At 37.2% G+C, this 18,720-nt stretch overlaps 4 protein-coding genes across 8 annotated transcripts; 2 read left to right on the forward strand and 2 right to left on the reverse strand.

Annotated features, from left to right (window-relative positions):
• On the forward strand, positions 892–3,785 carry LOC105164789 (leucine-rich repeat extensin-like protein 4). Its single transcript, XM_011083561.2, has one exon. It carries the CDS (start codon positions 1,323–1,325, stop codon positions 2,898–2,900), a length of 1,578 nt encoding a protein of 525 aa, XP_011081863.1. The 5' UTR covers positions 892–1,322; the 3' UTR covers positions 2,901–3,785.
• On the reverse strand, positions 2,906–8,179 carry LOC105164788. Of its 4 annotated transcripts, none has more exons than XM_011083558.2 (7): positions 7,664–8,179; positions 7,090–7,361; positions 6,219–6,879; positions 5,421–5,620; positions 5,091–5,335; positions 4,095–4,923; positions 2,906–3,040 (listed from the first exon to the last, which is right to left on the reverse strand). In XM_011083558.2, exons 1-6 carry the CDS (start codon positions 7,682–7,684, stop codon positions 4,229–4,231), a joined length of 2,094 nt encoding a protein of 697 aa, XP_011081860.1. In that variant the 5' UTR covers positions 7,685–8,179; the 3' UTR covers positions 2,906–3,040; positions 4,095–4,228. The 4 variants fall into 4 exon arrangements, with proteins under 4 accessions (XP_011081860.1, XP_011081861.1, XP_011081859.1 ...); XM_011083559.2 differs by having other exon boundaries at positions 2,923–3,059; XM_011083557.2 differs by having other exon boundaries at positions 2,968–3,104.
• Positions 11,012–12,635, forward strand: LOC105164791 (molybdate transporter 1). Its single transcript, XM_011083563.2, has one exon. The coding sequence runs from the start codon at positions 11,078–11,080 to the stop codon at positions 12,461–12,463; it is 1,386 nt and encodes a 461-aa protein (XP_011081865.1). The 5' UTR covers positions 11,012–11,077; the 3' UTR covers positions 12,464–12,635.
• LOC105164792 (probable ADP-ribosylation factor GTPase-activating protein AGD14) lies at positions 12,779–18,294 on the reverse strand. 2 transcript variants are annotated; one of them, XM_020694267.1, is made up of 15 exons: positions 18,221–18,294; positions 17,776–17,906; positions 17,453–17,514; positions 17,230–17,317; positions 17,074–17,135; positions 16,898–16,994; positions 16,307–16,807; positions 15,653–16,189; positions 15,426–15,551; positions 15,233–15,340; positions 15,048–15,131; positions 14,644–14,776; positions 14,495–14,543; positions 13,115–14,318; positions 12,779–12,973 (listed from the first exon to the last, which is right to left on the reverse strand). In XM_020694267.1, the coding sequence occupies exons 2-14, from the start codon at positions 17,872–17,874 to the stop codon at positions 14,183–14,185; spliced, it is 2,082 nt and encodes a 693-aa protein (XP_020549926.1). In that variant the 5' UTR covers positions 17,875–17,906; positions 18,221–18,294; the 3' UTR covers positions 12,779–12,973; positions 13,115–14,182. The 2 variants fall into 2 exon arrangements, with proteins under 2 accessions (XP_020549926.1, XP_020549928.1); XM_020694269.1 differs by lacking the exon at positions 12,779–12,973 and having other exon boundaries at positions 13,648–14,318; positions 15,426–15,548.

The raw sequence follows: 18,720 nt of genomic DNA on the forward strand, positions 1-18,720 counted from the left end.
GCACGGGATTAAAGTAATATATAAGCATGTTTAGGTGGCAAAGTGGTGCTAATATGGGATTGGGATATTGAGTGTTAATAGTTTTCTCTTTTAAGTTATAATGATTGATGTCTCCCAAGACTTGTAGTCCAACCCTTTTTCTTTGTCTTAATCATCTTTATCACTTTAAGTGATCAATGATTGTTTTATTTAATTTTATCCGAGTATAATTTTAAATAGAGTGTTTTATCGCTCGTTATTGATGATGGAGTTTGTTTGATTGATTAATGATTTTGTAGGTAAATTAGGAAGAAATAATACAGGTCAATTATTGCTGATGGGATTATGGATTGGTTGTCGAAATTGAAGCTTTACGATTTTGAACACGGAGAGTTAGATTTATAATTTGTATGTACTTCGCTCTTTAACGTGAATATTGTTAATTATTAATGATTATATTAAATTAATTGCGGTGTGGTATCTATATAATAAGTAATTAAAAGGGTTAATTATATTTTATTATTTCAACTATAATACTTTCTACATATTGACATATAATTATTTTTGAGTAAATTTATTATTTCAACTATTAAAAAAAATGATATGTAAAATTTTATCGATAAATTTCAAATAAAAAACACCTTATATTTTTTTAGTTTAAATGAACTTAATTAACAAATCGGTAATTTTTTTTTACTAATAACAATAAATAAATCTTAATAACTCATAAAAGTGAGACAACTATCTAGATATCCGATAAGACTCAAACTTATTCATAAAAAATCTTAACCTTAACTTTAACTACTAAATTAAGACATATTGGCAACCAACTTGGAAGTATAGATTGTAAAACAAACAAAGAACTTATAAACACTTAAATTAGGTGTTTCAGATACCCTTTGTACTGTTGCTGAGATGTACAAATAATGTGATTGGGGTCTTTTCATTCAACGTTGTAGGCCTATAGGTATGATCAAGCCCAAGCCACATATGGGCTCAGCCCGAAACACATTATCAGTCCAATCCATTTATGACCAAGATACTAAAAAAAGCATTCCCAGTTCAGACAATAATGTCCCAGCGTAAGAAAAGTTCAGTATCAGCTTCATAGCAGCGGTAAAACGTCCAAAAATACAGCCGAATTTCAATAAGAAAACCTTAAAATTCTCATCTCAACAAACTACTGACTGAGCAACAAAACAGTAACAGAAAGTTGGAGCTTCCCAGCTATATTTCAGCTCTTCTCAACAGCTAACTTACACTAAGACTCTCCCATGAACGAAATCTTGAACTAAACCCCTTTCTTGTCATACATTGCCTTTCTGAATTCGAAACAGAAGAGCATGAAGGGAAAAACTCACAGTATTGGTCGGTTTTGCAGCTATAAAATCTTGTTTCTATGCACCGTACCTCTCCTTTTCAATATATCGACTTCGGATTCTGTTTATCATCGTGTCTCTGAAGCTGCAGATGATTTTCATCAGCATAGACGCCTATTATCCTACAATGGAGATCCTCTTGCTACAGAGCCGTCGCACAAGTTTGAGAACCCACGATTGGAGAATGCTTATATCGCATTGCAAGCTTGGAAAGAAACCATACTATCCGATCCAAAGAACATGACAACCAACTGGGTGGGACCCGATGTCTGTAACTACAAAGGCGTGTTCTGTTGGCCTGCACCTGATAATACGTGTGAACGTACAGTTGCTGGAATTGATATCAACCATGCAGACATTGCTGGGAGCCTCCCCCATGAACTCGGGTTGCTCTTTGATCTTGCATTGTTTCATTTAAACTCAAATCGGTTCTGTGGTACGATTCCCCAGAGTTTTGTGAACTTGAGGCTCCTGTTTGAGCTAGATCTCAGCAACAACCGCTTTGCAGGAAAATTTCCAGAAGTTGTCCTCCACTTGCCGAGCCTCAAGTATCTAGACATTCGGTACAACGAATTTGAAGGCGAGCTTCCAAAGGGACTCTTTGATAAAGATTTTGATGCTATTTTTATAAACAGCAACAGATTCTCTTCTGCCTTGCCTGAAAACATCGGCAACTCACCTGTGTCTGTCATAGTAATGGCCAACAATATGCTCGAAGGATGTCTTCCTGCAAGTTTAGGCAGTATGGCAGCAACGTTACAGGAACTCATTATCACAAACAATGGCCTTTTGTCATGTTTCCCAAGCGAAATCGGGAAGCTAAAGAACTTGACTGTGCTGGATGTGAGTCATAACAAACTAATGGGTCCGTTGCCTGATAGCATTGGAAATATGGACAGCTTGGAGCAACTGAATGTGGAACATAACTTATTGTCTGGGAAGATCTCTATCAGGATGTGTCAACTTCCAAATCTAAAGGCTTTTGCATATGATTACAACTTCTTCTCGGATGAGTCTCCGGCTTGCTTAAATTTGCCCAAATATGATGATACAAAGAATTGTTTTAGAGGGCGCCCAATGCAAAGATCGGAATTGCAGTGTCAAAGGTTTTTGTCTCGAAAGGTTAACTGTAGCAGTTTCAAATGTGATGTCTCTTGCCAGCTACCTCCACCTTCTCCACAAGCACATCTTCCATCCCCGCCACCTCCTCCAATTCACTACAATCTAAACTCAACCCCGCCTCCCTCATTTTCTTCACCTCCACCGTTCTATTCTCCGCCTCCACCAAGCAATCCACAGCCCCTGCCACCACCACCGCGTAGCAATCCACAGCCCCTGCCGCCACCACCACCACCTGGCAATCAACAGCCCCTGCCACCACCACCCCAATCACCGAAGCCACCAGCCCCGATTAACATCTCTCCTAGCTCACCGCCTTTACCACCTACAATTTCACCACCTCCACCATCAAACTCAACGCCACCACCGTGTCCGTGTCAAAAGCCGCCGCTTCCACCGTCAGATCCACCATCAATAGTTTGACCTTCTATCTTCAAACTCAATGCATCCACTTCCATGTTTCCATTCTTCTCCACCTCTAACAGCCTGAAAGAAACGCTGCTACCACCAAGTCGGTAATTGCCATCCACCCCCCTGTCATAACATCCAACTTTGGCTCCTTTCTGCACGTCAAGTGAAATACTACAGATACTTTCAGGATGATTGAAATTATTTGGTCTCAGTACGCTGTTATTCAAAGGCAGACCAAAAGGTTAAAGTGCTGTTAAAATTGGTAAAAGAAGGCAATCTTCACTTGTTATTGAACAATTACTGTCCATCCATATGCTGATCTGACATAGATGAGTTCAATGCAGTTATGGTGGGTGTAAAAGGTATGAGCCTATACCACTGAATAACTAAATTTATGTTTGAATACAAAATTTGGGTCAGATCTCAGAGCCATTATGCTCTCTCAAACAATTTTTGTTCCAGTCTTTCTCATGTGACAGCATCTGTAGCTCGTAGACCTAAATTATGAAAGTGCAGGCATGCATACGCATCTATAAAATACTGTTTTTGGCCCAGGTATAGTTCTTCCAATGCCTGAATGCCTCGTTTAATTTAAAAATCAAATCAATCAGAAGAAAAATATAATAAACATTGAGTAATAAACTACTGTTGGAGTGAGATTATGGCTGATGGACTACAGAGATCATATAGGATGAGTAATCTGGAGATTTCACATTGAACCATGTTCTTTAATCAAACTATTTCTTCAAGCTAAGGATCATGTGGATGGGGAACGGTCATCCGTACCAACCTATTCTCTTGATCTCTCTCTAATCTTAATATTTCATTTTTGGTTCTGTCAAATTAATGGAGGCCAATATCCACTGGAGTACCAAAATGATGACAACTATTGACAGGTCATAATGCTAAAAGAGGTCCTTGGTCGATTAGACAGTTGGAATTGGCAGTTATCTATCTTGTGAGGTCTTCAGCAAGGTGAAGGTGACTTACAGCACACAAACCCTTAAACTACCAAAGTATACAACCAAAGGTTATAAGTAAACTTTCAGAAAGAAGTTCATTCCCAAATTTTATGCCACATATCAACAAGTGTTAGATTGACAAAAGAACTCAGAGTTCAATAGATTAGTAAAATATCATTGGTAGTATGAAAACAACCACACACACAGGGCATATTTTGGAAACCACAGCAAACCAGAAACATACCTCTACATGGGAGCCTAGGCTCTGGTCATAAAAAAGGTCACTTCCCCATTGATACTCACCCTACGGTTTTTGCTTCATTTCACTCAAAAGTTACTGAGATCTCCAGAAGCAAGGGCAGCATAATGCTGCAGAGATTAATTGTTGCGCGGGAAAGGCTGGATATTCTCTGCCGGTATGGAGTTTGTCCCAGAAGACAATGGCTGCAGCAATCCACTGTTTGACAAATCCTCCAAACTCTTTATGTCTTGTTGTAATCTTGTCACATGTGCAATTGCATGTTCAAGAACTAGAGGGTCATCCGGAAGATTCTGTAGCAGATTAAGCAAGGTCTGTCTATAAACTTGCGCAGACAGTAATGGCCTTGCTATCTGACGACATCTGCAGAAAATCACAACCTTGATTGTGTGCTTACACATATTACCTAACATCGACCAGGAACAATCACAGAACCCAAACTCAGAACCAGGATTCCATACTGTATATGCCACACTACTATCAGCCTGCGAAACAACTTTTGCAAAATGGAGATTCTCCTCATCCAGTAGGACGTCAATGTCAGGAATGTGCATAGCTTGATACCATGGATTGGTTAAGCTAAACCTATCCCTCAAATTTTCAAAATAGCCCGTCTCTGCTATATAGTGGTCAAACCAATAGAAGGAGTGAAATTGGGTTGTCAACGCATGTATCAACAAGTCAACTCTCTGATACGAATTTGCTGGCAGCAAACTCAGAACTCTGGATTTCAATCTTAGATGATAGGATTCTACTGAAGCGTAAGGCTCCTGACCTGCCACCGGGAGACTTCTTACTGAGCTGACCCATAATTCTGCTAGACAGGGTTATCACATTAAAGTCTGTATCACATGCTTTAGCAGTACATCACAAAACATAATATACTTCAACAAATGTCAACTTTTCTTGTGAGCAAACAGAAGATAGAAATTAAGAGGAATTAGAAGACTTTCTAGAAGAGTATGGGAGGAAGAAGCATACCTATTTTTGGCAACCATTTGCTTCTGAAGTATTCTATGAATGCAGACTGATCAATATATATTTGCATGAACTCGTCTACAGCATCTGAAGTGCTTGACCCGCTTCTTGTGCAGTAGACAATCCTGCCTAGGTGCTTAAACATCTCTCTTTGCACGTTGAAATTGTTACAATATTTTAATAGACCTTTCAGCCAACAGCGACGCACGTGCCAGATGGATAACAGAACCCGACACTGGAAGCCTTCTCTGAGAGAAACAAACACAATCGTGAGCACCTCCTGATAAACTTAAAATTGTTTGACATGATACAGAGACCAAAGTTTATGGTTACCGGATAACTGAAGCCTCGAAGGATGGATCATCCACTAGAATTGCGTTAGGTCTCCACCTTGTGTCCTTACCACGTATCCTTTCAACAAGAGATGGCATCCATTTGTGAATATTTTGACTAAGAGATGAGGAAGTAATGATCCAGGCAACTGGAATTGCATTATGGGACGAGTCAAATGCGAGTAGGGAGCATAAAGTATACTGTATAAGTCACAAGGAGAAGGAAAATTAATAAAACTCTGGTTTACAAAACCCAGCTAGATACATTCTTGCAAATCCAATTATCAATCGACATATGGGAAGAAATGGATGTCAATATGGAATTTAAGGAACTGGTATGTGCCACATCTCAAAAGGCACTCTGCTGATAACTATGGTTTCCCAGTATTGCAAGGAAAAGAAAGAGCCTTTTGAATTTTACTCCCACTTATCTCTTCTCCAGTGGCAACAATGAAGTATACGTTTACAATTCCCAGCCAATACTGCTTGAACATAATAATTCAACAGATCTTAAATGGGTACTTCTTTTCAAACGTAGGCCATAGTACTTCTTGACTAACTTGCACAAGCTCTCCATTTGTTTTTTGTTTTTTATCTTTTTCACATCTAGCAGCAAAAATCTTTTTTCCCATTCAGTTTGTTTTAAATTGTATTAAACAATCAGGTGCTCAGTAAGATCCGTATAGTCCTTGTAATCAAAATTTGCTACATCTCTGTCAACTTCTAGTAAGGATGATAACAAGCAAAGATCAGAGAGATAAAGAACTCGTAGCACAGAAAAGTATAAACCAGAAAAAACCTTAAGTTTCTTGGGGCCAGATGCTGTATGAGAGGCTAGAGATCCATTATGTCCATATCGAAGCATCTGCTGCAGCTGCCAATCTGTCTGTATTCCTAATATTAAAGTTTCAGAACCACAATTCTCCTGGAAGTAAAAAACATGCTTATGGTGGCGTTGCACCCACATTTTTACACTGCAGTGATCATTGGAATGTAATTCAAGGGAGGAGTTCCTTATAAGCCTTTCCATGTTACGTACATCATTACGTGTAAGGAAATCATCACGATTCTGTGGGCCCCCATGCCTCTGCACTTCTTCCATGTGATGCTGGACTATCATGTCCAACGATATTCCAACATGAAGCATGGCCATCACCTTTTGACGTAGTTCCTCAGATATTCGAGGAGCATACATGGCTCTAGTTCCCACAGCTTCCTGATCAAGTATTCCATGGCAAGGAGCTCCAGTTTTATCAACATGATTTCTCTGATTGTAGATGATAAGAGCAAGCAGAGGGCGCGTGTATAAGCGTTTAACAGTAAAATGGCAAAGGCATCCCCTCATCATGTGCCGTCTCCCAGGCCTACTTCCCTTACCAGAAGCAGGTTTAGCGCTCGAGTTTTCCCCTATATGAGGTTCAATATCCCTGTAGTCTTCAGGACCATAAGAGCACCAATACCTAAAAATCAAGAAAAAGACACTTAGATGTTTCTTATTGTATTCCTTCCAGATTTTTTCAATAAATTTGCAACAATGGATCACTCTTTACACATGGTGCAAAGTAAAAAAGACACTAGACTGCAAATTCTATGTGCAATTCTAGTTCAAGGGTCGTCTTCAAGAAAACGGAACGAGTATTATGAAATACAACTTACAAGGAGTAACATACAGTGTATATTCAAGATATCCATCAACTCTTGGTTTGTTCAGACTCCCTTCAGGTCTCTTCCTTCTTGATTCTACGCGGAAGCTAGCGGGGCACTCTGCATTACTGGATTCACCCTTTACAAAATCATCCACTCTAGAAAAAGGAATTAATGCAATGTCATCACCACCTTGACGTCCACCTTCTACTTTGACCCAATTTATATTAGCCGCAGAAAATTCTGCATAAGGTGGATCCTGCACCGGTAGGCTTAGTATATCTTCCATTCTCGCCACCTGACATAATAGGAATTCAAAAACCAAAAGCAAAACGCTTCAGCTAATGCCATATGCATCACTAGAATTAGCAATCAATTCTCTCCATAGAATAACTCATTCTTTAATACCTTAAAACACATTAATAACCTCCAAACATAGTTCTATCTACTAGACGCCAAGCTTGTAGATAAAGAAAAAAAGGTTATTTTTACAGCTTTATTTCATTATACAGCATAATAGATAGCAGATACGAGGAGAAACAAGCATTGAGAAGGACAAAAGTGCAGAGATTACAGTAGATTTCTGAGTAAAATCAGTACCTTTGATTCATGACCCTTCATTCTTCCTCCCTCAGACTTATCTCCGATAAAGAATTCCAAGACAGTTGGAAAAAAATAATAAATACAATAGCTCTATCTCTAGCTTATCCCCTCCCTTGGGGAGTAAATCAAGTAAAAAACTTCAACAAAAAATTCTAAAAGGGTTTGAAAAAAGATCGGATAATGAGAGAATTATAGGAAACCCAAAAGCAAAAAATGCATCAGAAAGAAAGGCAAGACGGTAAGTGAAGCAATTCGTACGGTGAAGTTGAAGTAGCTCCAAGAAACGAAGATTTCAAAAGCAGAAACAAAGGCAGCCCTTTCAATTACAATAGAGAAAATTAGACCACTGTGAATCCTCAAACTCCGTATAATTTATATCTGGGTTGTGCTTACTTCTTCCCCTTTCATTTTCTCGCCTACATTTATACATGTGTGTATACATATCTTTATATATACATATAAAGTACAACTCTTTGAGCAGAACGAACACCAGCAACATCGCAGCACTATCTGCCATACAAATAAGGAACATTCTAACAAACAGTCGAGACCCATCGATTATATAGCAGATATATTATTATATAATTAATAAAATAATTATTTAAATGATAAATGTATCACATTTTTTCTATAATCAAGGGTTGCTTTAATTTTGGTCCAATGGAATGTTTCTCTAGCCATCGCCAAAAAAATAAATATAAATAAAATAAAAAATATTCATTTGGGATTTTTTTTTAATCTCACTTTAGTCCTTTTATTTTTAAAGTTTAGTATAGTTAGACATAGATTTATGTGGTTTGAAATTTACATTAGTGTTTATGAAATACTTTCGTCTAACAAATAAACCACTTATTTAGTCAAAATTCACTAAATTTATTTATATTAACAAAAAAAAAAAGTTGAATAAGAAATAAATCTTTTATCTCCTATTGACTTATTGCATGTCAAATAAATTTTTTCTAACTGAATTACCCTTATAATGATGAAAATATACCTCATCATATGTATTAACGTGTGAAGATGTATAAAGATAATCTAATCATTAAAAAATTTATTTAATTTATAATAAATTAGCAATAAGTCAATTAGGATTAAATATGAATTTTTTTTTTTTGTTATATCAGTAAATTTTGAATTTTAACTAATAAAAAAACTTATTTATTAGTCGAAAATAAGATTCAGAAATACTAAATATAATTTTCTAAATCACATGAAATTTATATATACTTACATCAAATTTCAGAGGAGGTGAACGTATTTATTTCCTTTCTTTTTTTGTTTTTTTCTTAAAGAATATTTTCCAAGCGAGTTGTTTGAGTAGTAATTTTGACTAATGGGTCGAGAAATGGGTTGACCTGATATTTCTAATAATGGGCCTTTTCCCCTAATATTGGGCTGAAAAATTGGGCTCCATTGACTATATCTCTTGTGGTGTTACCCTAAATGGGCCGGATATCTCTCAAACAAAGAAATAAAATAGACCTAGTGATTTATTGTAATTAAATAAGAACGAAGAAGATTAAAAAAAAAAAAAAACTCAGAATTAATCAAATAAATTAGATTTTAATATGCATGAAATTATTGAACAATCAATATATCAAAGAAATAATCATTTACGAAAAATTAATAAAATATATTCTAAGGATATTTTAATTAATCCATATTTTGTGAACCATAATTAGTCATTCTATATCGGTAGACTATCCATCATGGGGCATCATTTCTATTTATATATAATAGATAATTTTTAATATTTTAAAAAATATTATAAATAAGAATAAAAATATAAAGATCAGCACATCACATTAAAAAAAAATAATACAGAAAAACCATCTCAAGAAACATATAAACCAATACATTATATTTTAAAAAAAAAAAAAAAAAATTGAACCATAATTAGTCATTCTATATCGGTAGACTATCCATCATGGGGCATCATTTCTATTTATATATAATAGATAATTTTTAATATTTTAAAAAATATTATAAATAAGAATAAAAATATAAAGATCAGCACATCACATTAAAAAAAAATAATACAGAAAAACCATCTCAAGAAACATATAAACCAATACATTATATTAAAAAAAAAAAAAAAAAATCAACGTAAGAGTATCATCGACACAACAAACTATTCGGTATAGTATTATCACAAATTGCCGTTTAAAAATAATAAATATCTTTTTTTATATTAATATATATAATAATAAAGTGTTCCAAGGAAGTTGACTTTATTCACACATTGAGAGACCAAATCAAACAGATAGACATTAAATTCCAAAGGCATCATCCAAAATTCCCTAATAAGTAATCTAAATGCAATGCATATCATTTTCACGTGTGTTGACATTTCATTTTGCTCTATTTCTGAACTAATATTTGGCGTTACCAGTGGAAGTAGATGCGTATACAAAATTTTCACCTTCACATCTCTACTCAAATAAATCGTCCTGAATACAAATTAATCATTATTTTGTATTAATAATTATTCGTCGTTTTTTTTAACGAGGGTTCAAAATATTAATTATAATTAAAAACTGTGTTAAATATTTCGACCATAACTAAAATCGTAGTCAATGTTAATTCACCATTGTTAAAATTTAAATTTTGATATTAGTTTTGTTGGGCCGTCGTAAATTGTACTAATTTATTATGATTTTTAAGTTGTAGTGACTTGTAATGCAGGAAAAAACCAATTTTTTTTTTGTGATCCATACAATCATTCTACTTGAAAGAGAGTACAAATTATATGACAAAAATAAGAGTAAATTACAACGAGCTCCCTTGAAAATTGTTATAATTACGAATACTCCTATGTTATTTAAAAAATTACTAATACACCTAAAATATTTGATGAAATTATGTAGTTCTTGGATAGAGGTTTGGAATTATCAACTTTACTCTTGTTGTATTATTTATTTTAAAAAAAAAGGTTGTAAAAAATATTATAAAAATTTGTCCAATGATCCATAGACAACTTTAAGAAAAAAATTTAAAAATAAGTGAAAATTATAATTCATAATTTACGAGGCATTTTTGTCAATTTCACCATAATAATCTAACGAAAACGAACAAATTGGACTAGTTTTTAAAACAACAAATATTTGTAATTATGTCAATATCAAAAAAGTTGATTGTAATTTACCCTCAAAATAAATGATAATTGAGAAGGAGTGTGGATCGTTGAAAGTGGAAGCAGAAGAATAAATGCCATGCAGATGCAGTGAGGCAGACAGGAAAGAGAGATAGATAGATAGATGCCTAAAAGCCACATTCAGCGGCAGCAACTTCTCTATTTTCCGTAACGGCTCCTCATTCATTGTAGGGACACTTTATACTTAGTTTTTTTGTTGACCTTAATTTCCTTTATATACTTAGGACGTAGAGGTTCTTCCACATTGTTTCTCATCAATGGAACAGAACCCGGATCCCGAAACCGGCCACCGGAGCTCCATTCCCACTCCATTGCATGTTGTACAGAAAGTGAAGCAGAACTTGGTTTTCAGGTCTAAATGGGCTGAACTCAATGGTGCAATGGGGGACTTAGGCACCTACATTCCTATAGTTTTGGCCTTGACTCTGGCCAAGAATCTTGATCTTGGCACTACCTTGATTTTCACCGGCATTTACAATTTTGTGACTGGTGCAATCTATGGAGTTCCAATGCCGGTTCAGCCGATGAAGTCAATTGCAGCAGAAGCTATTTCCAATCCCAGCTTTGGCATTCCGGAGGTCATGGCGGCTGGAATCTGCACCGCCGGAATCTTGTTCCTGTTAGGTGTCACAGGATTGATGCAGCTTGTGTATAGGCTGATACCAATATCGGTTGTGAGGGGAATTCAGCTAGCACAGGGCTTGTCGTTTGCCATGACTGCTGTTAAGTACATCAGAAATGTGCAGAATTTTGGTAAGTCCAAGTCTGCGGGGGATAGGCATTGGCTGGGGCTGGATGGACTGCTTTTGGCTCTTACTTGTGCTTGTTTCATCATAATTGTGAATGGTTCAGGAGACAACAACGATGACAGAGAGACTGCTTGTGAGGCAGATGATTCAGTTGGAAGGGCTAGTCCTACTACTAGAAGGAGGAAGTTGAGGAAACTCATTGCTTCTCTTCCTTCAGCAGTTATAATCTTCTTTTTAGGTGTTGTTTTGGCTATTATAAGAGGGCCTAAAGCCTTCAAAGGGTTTAAGTTCGGGCCGTCTTCTATAGATGTTATCAAGATTTCCAAGCATGCATGGAAGGAAGGATTCATCAAGGGAACAATCCCACAACTCCCTTTGTCCATTTTGAACTCTGTCATTGCTGTTTGTAAGTTATCGACCGATCTTTTCCCAGACAAGGATGTCTCAGCAACGTCTGTTTCGATCACCGTTGGGATGATGAATCTCATCGGCTGCTGGTTTGGTGCAATGCCGTGCTGCCATGGGGCCGGAGGGCTAGCAGGGCAGTACAAATTTGGCGGCAGGACAGGGGCATGCGTGGCATTGCTTGGCGTGGCTAAGTTAGTTTTGGGCTTGGTTTTAGGCAGCTCATTTGTGAAGATCTTGGATCAGTTTCCGGTTGGGGTTTTGGGGGTTCTGCTCTTGTTTGCTGGGATTGAGCTAGCCATGTGTTCGAGGGATATGAACTCTAAGGAGGAGTCTTTTGTGATGCTTATCTGTACTGCAGTTTCACTGGTTGGCTCAAGTGCTGCACTTGGATTTCTGTGTGGGATTGTTGTGCATTTGCTTCTCAGGCTAAGGACTCTGGGAGACGACCAGTCTCTTTCCTCATTTTGGTTTGCTCAAAACTCATAAAAACTTTGCCCAAGGATTTTGTCTCTTTTACTATTCAATTTCAACCAAGAAGTTTGTAATCTTTCATTCTTCTGTAATCTGTTTCTGTGATGTTGTTTCTTGCTATTCTCTGCTTTTGTGTAATGTCATTGTATCTAATTGTTAATCCTTCTGTTGCTTTCCTTCAAGAACAGTGGAGAAATTGTACAGCATGAAAATTTGTAATCTTGCATGGATTTGGCGGTCAGATTCATTGATATTGCTGCAAATTCCCTTTGCTTTTCTTGACAAGTAAAGGCACGTAGAGAAAGAAACAGTACAAGGAAACGCACAGGAGGCATCAACTGCTGAAATGAAATCTCAAGAACTATATTCCTTACATAAAGCAGATCCAAGTTATCAGATCCTTTCATCATTGGCAAGAAACTACTCTAAATCTTGAAGAAATTGTTATTCAGTTCATGCACCAACTTCTTTAAGACTTGCAGAGTTTGGTGCAACTGCCAAGGCAATTCTCCAATCTTGCACCATCTGCCAGGGCAGAAAAGAAAATGCCAGAAAAGCAAAGGAAAACATGCCAAAACTATTAACTTTGTGTGTCTGTGTGTGTGTGTGTGTGAGAGAGAGAGAGAGAGACAGAGACAGAGACAGAGACAGAGAGTGTTGAATTACCATTGCTAACTGGATCACATCGTTCCAAAGAGCATCCAATCTGACAATAGAACTGAGAATCAGAAGCGGAACCACGGTTGCAGCTACTGAGACACGGATAATAGCATGGCAACCCCACCGGACTTGTTCCGTTACTCCTCAGAAAGCATACATTGTAACATCCTCCCCAGCAGGTATATAATTGTGCATTCACGCTAATTGCCAACACCACCACAGCCACCATAACAGCCACCACGCGGCCTCCTCCAGCACCGGTCTTCCTCGCCATAACCACCCTGCTCACTTACTCTCCACAGAAAAAAGTACCTGCTTCTAACAATTGAGTACTTGAAATGGAGGGCTGTAGGTATATAGGTGAAGAGATTAACCACATTTATTATGTGGTTACAGAAACGGCACCTTCTATTGCATATATCTGTCCAAAAACATGAGATCATTTATGCAATCTTAGTTCAGCAAAGGCTTATGGTAAAAGCTATAAGACCGAAAGTCGCTTGCTTTCACACTACATGTAATAAGTTGACAGGAAATCATAAATAAACAGATAAAGATGGATTTGCATTTAATTCAGGGATTGTTGAGTTCCCTTTTCCAGACAAAAGAAAGTTTAAGTAAATTGTTCTTTCTACCAAAAAACGAAGAGACAACCATGCAAGTTTCAGCATAAAAGAGTGCTGAAAAATACAAGACTTCTTGATCATGGGTACAACTGTATTCTACAATTTACATTTTTGTCTATCGACCACAGAACAGCTATCCCGCGTTACAATCTCTAGCTGACAGTGAATTTTATAAGAGCAATACTAATATAGAGAGTGAATCAGAGACATCACACAAAGTAAGGAAAAACCTCATACGTATAACCTATCACATAGAGCATATATACAACCCTTTTTCACCTTAACTTCCAAAAATTCACACCATGACTCCATAGTGTAAACTTTCCCTAATCACATGTATCTCTAATCCTTCACAAACTTTTTGTTGTTTCTAGCCTTTTTTTGCATGGAAAATGAAAGTTTTAACTTCACACATAGTGCTTGTTCTCAGTGCTCAACCGCTTAGCCATTATCCAAATGGATTTCCTCGTGATAACAAAGAATTAGGTCCCGCAGGCGAAGTGTCTTTTCCACTTGCTTGCTGAATGGGGTTAAGGGATGCAAATGCATCTTCGGATTGGCCAATGTTAGCAACTCCTTGTGGCCTGCAAGGGAAGAGTATAACGGCAGATAGTAAATTAATCAAGAAAGAAACAGTAAATGTTTATTTGCTTAATCTTGTATATAGGATACAATACTCAGAAAATCCATATATGCATAGAGGAAAAATATGCAAGAATTTAAAGCAATCAACTTATTGAGAAACCAAATACAACGTTACCTGGTAAGTGGGATGTTACTGGGTAGCTGCCCCATGTAAGCTCCAGGAACTATACAATCGACAAGCATACAAAAGAGTTTGCGTTAATACATGGAAATTATATATGAATTTCAAAGTGCTGAGAAAAAAAGTGCTTTTGTTTCTTTTACCTTGAGGCAAGTCCACGCCGTATGGGGATGCATGAGAAGACAACGCAGCTGCATAAGGTGATGACTGAGACTCTAAAGCTTTTGAAGCGGCCATGTTGGGCAGAGCCCCTTGCAGCGATGACATTGAAGGAAACTAAATGAAAAACAAAGACAAGAACAGATGAAGAATAGAAATCAGATAAGTGTTTGGTTGCAAAAAGGCTGTTCTTTACCAGAAATAAGATGGTGAAGTTAGTTGCTCAAAAGAAACATAGTTAATGAATTTTCGTTCAGTGATAAAGATCAAAATGGAAATAACTGATAAGTTGCATAAGATGTTATTATAATTTTGATGAAATATAGAACTACAATAGGCTTCAGATCATTAATTAAGTTGGGAAAACGAAAGGATTATCTGTGCTTACCATTGCTGTTTGAACTTGGAATCTTCCATCACCAACATCAAAAGGATTACTTGGGTTTGTGGAAATCGGAAAAGCAGCTACAGACTGTAAAATGGGAGACCCATTGTTTAACTTGTTGTCATCACTGAATATTTTTAGGTTTTTAGAGCTATCAAACAATGAAATTTCTTTGATACGTCACATACCATTCTGGGATTATTGAATTGCATGGCATATCCTGCCCCATGAGGTTGATGCATCTGCCAACCAGCAACTGCTGGAGAGAATGCTGTGAAATTTGAACTGAAAAGGTCCTGCAAAACAGAATACACATACTTGTAAAAGTATCTTGGAGAAAATTTCATAAAGTTTGGAAGTAAAACGAGTAGGCCAGACTACCTGTGGAAGTTCCTTTCTCCCTTTAGTTGGTGACCCTTCTCCTGTATCAGCAGCCTTTGATGATTTCTCAAGTTCAACAGTTTGAACTGGTGCTAGACAATTTGATGCAGGTAATTTGTTTAACTGCTGCAGTTAAGCACAATGAAAATCACAAACTTCTTCTAAGGCCAAATTGTAAAGTGTAGAAAAGTTTTGTCACTTGGAGAAAGCTTTACTGATCTCCTCACCTGATTGTACAAAGATTCAACAGATTTGGCACTTGGTTGAGCACCCGAGATAGCATTCCCAGGAGGAGCCGCAAAATTGTGGTATTGCTCCTTAGAGGGCAGCTGATTGATCTGAGACATTGACACAGTATGATCTCTGTTATCACCATGCAGTGTTTCATCATGCTTCATGTTAGTGACTGCAAGAGATCCAACACCATTAGAAACTTCAGTAGCCTTTGCCGGCCCACTATCAGCAGCGCTAGAACTGCTCAATTGAGCTGCAGTTGCATCAGCTGACGGCGCATCTGACCAGTCAAATAACAAAGATTCCACTGAAGTCATATTAAGAGTATTTGCAGCCACTGGAGTTGTGGAAGATGCAACAGGGCTGCTTCCACTAGCACTTTTTGCAGCCATTATCTGTGCCTGAGGTTCTGCGCATTGATTAGTAGACTCAGGCTGGGCATCAAAATCAATCAAGCTACTAGAATTTACTGTCTCATTTTGCTTTTCCTCCCCACCAGGTCGCCCTGGAATAGTAGCATTGGCTGCCTTCTGCTATGACAAATATAGGAAGAACATAATGTTTTCTACCTCTAAATTTACAGAAATTTCAGAACATCATGAAATTCAAGATACCTATTGAACATATGGATTAGTAAATGAACTCACCTGCCCTCTGGCAGAACCCTCAGCATCCTTTTGATTAGTAGCTCCTGGAGGTCCACTAATTGTTAAAGGTGGAGGTTTCTCACCAAAAATATCTGAGACGGGGCGTATTTCCGGGAGACTCGTTGCTCGACTCCTCTGAGATCCAGGTGACCTGCTCCCACCTCCAGAGTCTTTCCTTGAGTGCCTCTCATAGCGCTTCACACCTCCTTCTTCTCGGAACCTGTCGTCGACTATCTCAAAACGAGTAGAACGGCTCTTGGGGCCACTAGATCTCATGTTTTCTTGTTTGTGTCGAGGACTTCTTTCCTCAAAAATATCTTTTATATTCAACTCATGGTTCCCTTTAGATGGGCTAGATTTCTCAAATGAACTATGGTCGTGGACCTCATCTCTTCCACTCTTACTAGTTCTTTCGAAAGAAGACCTCTCGAAAAAGTTGTCCCTTATACCCCGACTCAGTTTTTCAGAAGAATGCCGCTGCAAGGTCTTGTCCCTTGAATCCTACAGAATATGTTCAGCGAGTTTACACAACTCCGAGTTTAAGCTAAAAATGCATGGTTGCATCTATATGTACATGAGCAAGAGGCATACCAACTTAACCATCGGTAGCCTGTTAGAACTATTTTCACCAGCATACTTCCGATCTACGTAGACATGTTTGACAAATTCTCGAAGCCTTTGAAGATTACTGAACCAAAGAATATAATAACATCAATCACCTCTTTCCATTAAGATGATACATCATGCGGTACTCCAAGAACATTTACCTGTTGTCGGGAAGATTGTTACGCTGTGGATCCCAAGCTTTGAAGTAAATTTCCCTTGCTCTCTGTGAAATCATATATAACTTTGAGAAGTTTGGCTAATACAATCTATTATTCAAACAAAACATGATGCACATCATCTTGGCTGTGGATTCTAACCCCATTTCCACCAGCTTGAAGAGCTGTAATCTCTTCTTCATTGAATTTCGCCATTGACACTGACTTAACTCGATGTGTGAATTCCCGACTGGAATCATCAGGAAATTGATCAGTAAGCAATCGTTACTATCATTCACACTTCAAACTCATTCAACACTATATTTGCCTCGATTCTATTATTAAAAAATTGATTCACAACCACGAAAACATGAATGAAACTTACTGCACTCCACTACAACTTGTGCAGACGAACGTCCAGAAAGTTGTGCAGACATACTGAGGCCCCTGATTACAGGGTAAACAGATTAGACTTCTTGATCGGCAATGTTACCATGTAAGTGTAAGAACTATATACCTCAGTGAAATAAATGCAAGAATCTTTCATGCTTTAAACAAATTAAGAATCATTACACGCAGGAGTTATCTGTATTGTGTCTTATTCAGAAACTACAATTATGAAGATGAGTTAGAAATACCGGTGAAAAGAGAAAAAGTACTATGTATATATTTCTTTCAATATGCAAAAGAGTAATCTTGAACTCATACCGAACTGTTGCAGTTGATGCATCTCTTGTTCTCCGGTTGCCTCAGAAGCCCACGAATGATCATTTCGATCCTCTCTTCCTCCTTCATGCGTCGAGGCATTTTCTGTTTCTTACTTAATTCCAATTCACCCTCTAAACAAGTTGTACGGGAGATGAGAAACTAATCAACGTCATCCATGTTTCAATGCCAAAAGATTCAAAACTCAAGCTGGTGAAACCATTAAACAACATCGGTTCTAAAAGAAATAAACAAATCGAAACATGCAAGAAAAACACGGGCTTCCCTGCAGTCCTACTAAGCATAAATGTAATATATATTTACATATATCATGTTTTTCACTTTGATTTCTTTGAGAAAATGTACTGTTGCATGCAAAGAAATGCAGGAAACATCAATGGCGAACACACCTGAAATTCTTTGCTAGATTAGAGGGAGTAGTGTTTACCTTCAAAGATAGATTTGCATGATGGGTTTGAATTGTATAGAGAGGAAAAACTAATATGAAAACTTTGAAAATATCTCGTTTGGGAGCTTTAATGCAGAGGCAGAGAGGTGAGGAGGGAATGTTGGCGGTTTTGACGGTAGGTCTGTTCTTATTACTTTCTTATTTAAATCAAAAGAAATAGACCTAAGAACGCCAAAATTAAGGTACAGCAACCGTAAAATGTTTTGTGGTGATTTTCTAACTGAAGTATGTCGCTTTTTCCACTTCAGTTGGACAGAATATTGATGTTAATGCTGTTGGTCATTTGTAGAGATTTTATTTAGTCGAACTTTCTTTTTGGCAATTTAAATTTGTTTTTAAGGATAAACTTTTTTGAAATAAATAATTAACTGTTCATAAGAAGTTAAAACATATTTCTTTCTGTTTATTATTTTATTTTAGGAAATCTAATCAAGGTTTCTAGTTCGATCCTTTGTTTTCTAATGTTTGTTTATTAGTTA

Source organism: Sesamum indicum, linkage group LG6, assembly GCF_000512975.1.
Source record: "Sesamum indicum cultivar Zhongzhi No. 13 linkage group LG6, S_indicum_v1.0, whole genome shotgun sequence".
Classification (NCBI taxonomy): domain Eukaryota; kingdom Viridiplantae; phylum Streptophyta; class Magnoliopsida; order Lamiales; family Pedaliaceae; genus Sesamum; species Sesamum indicum.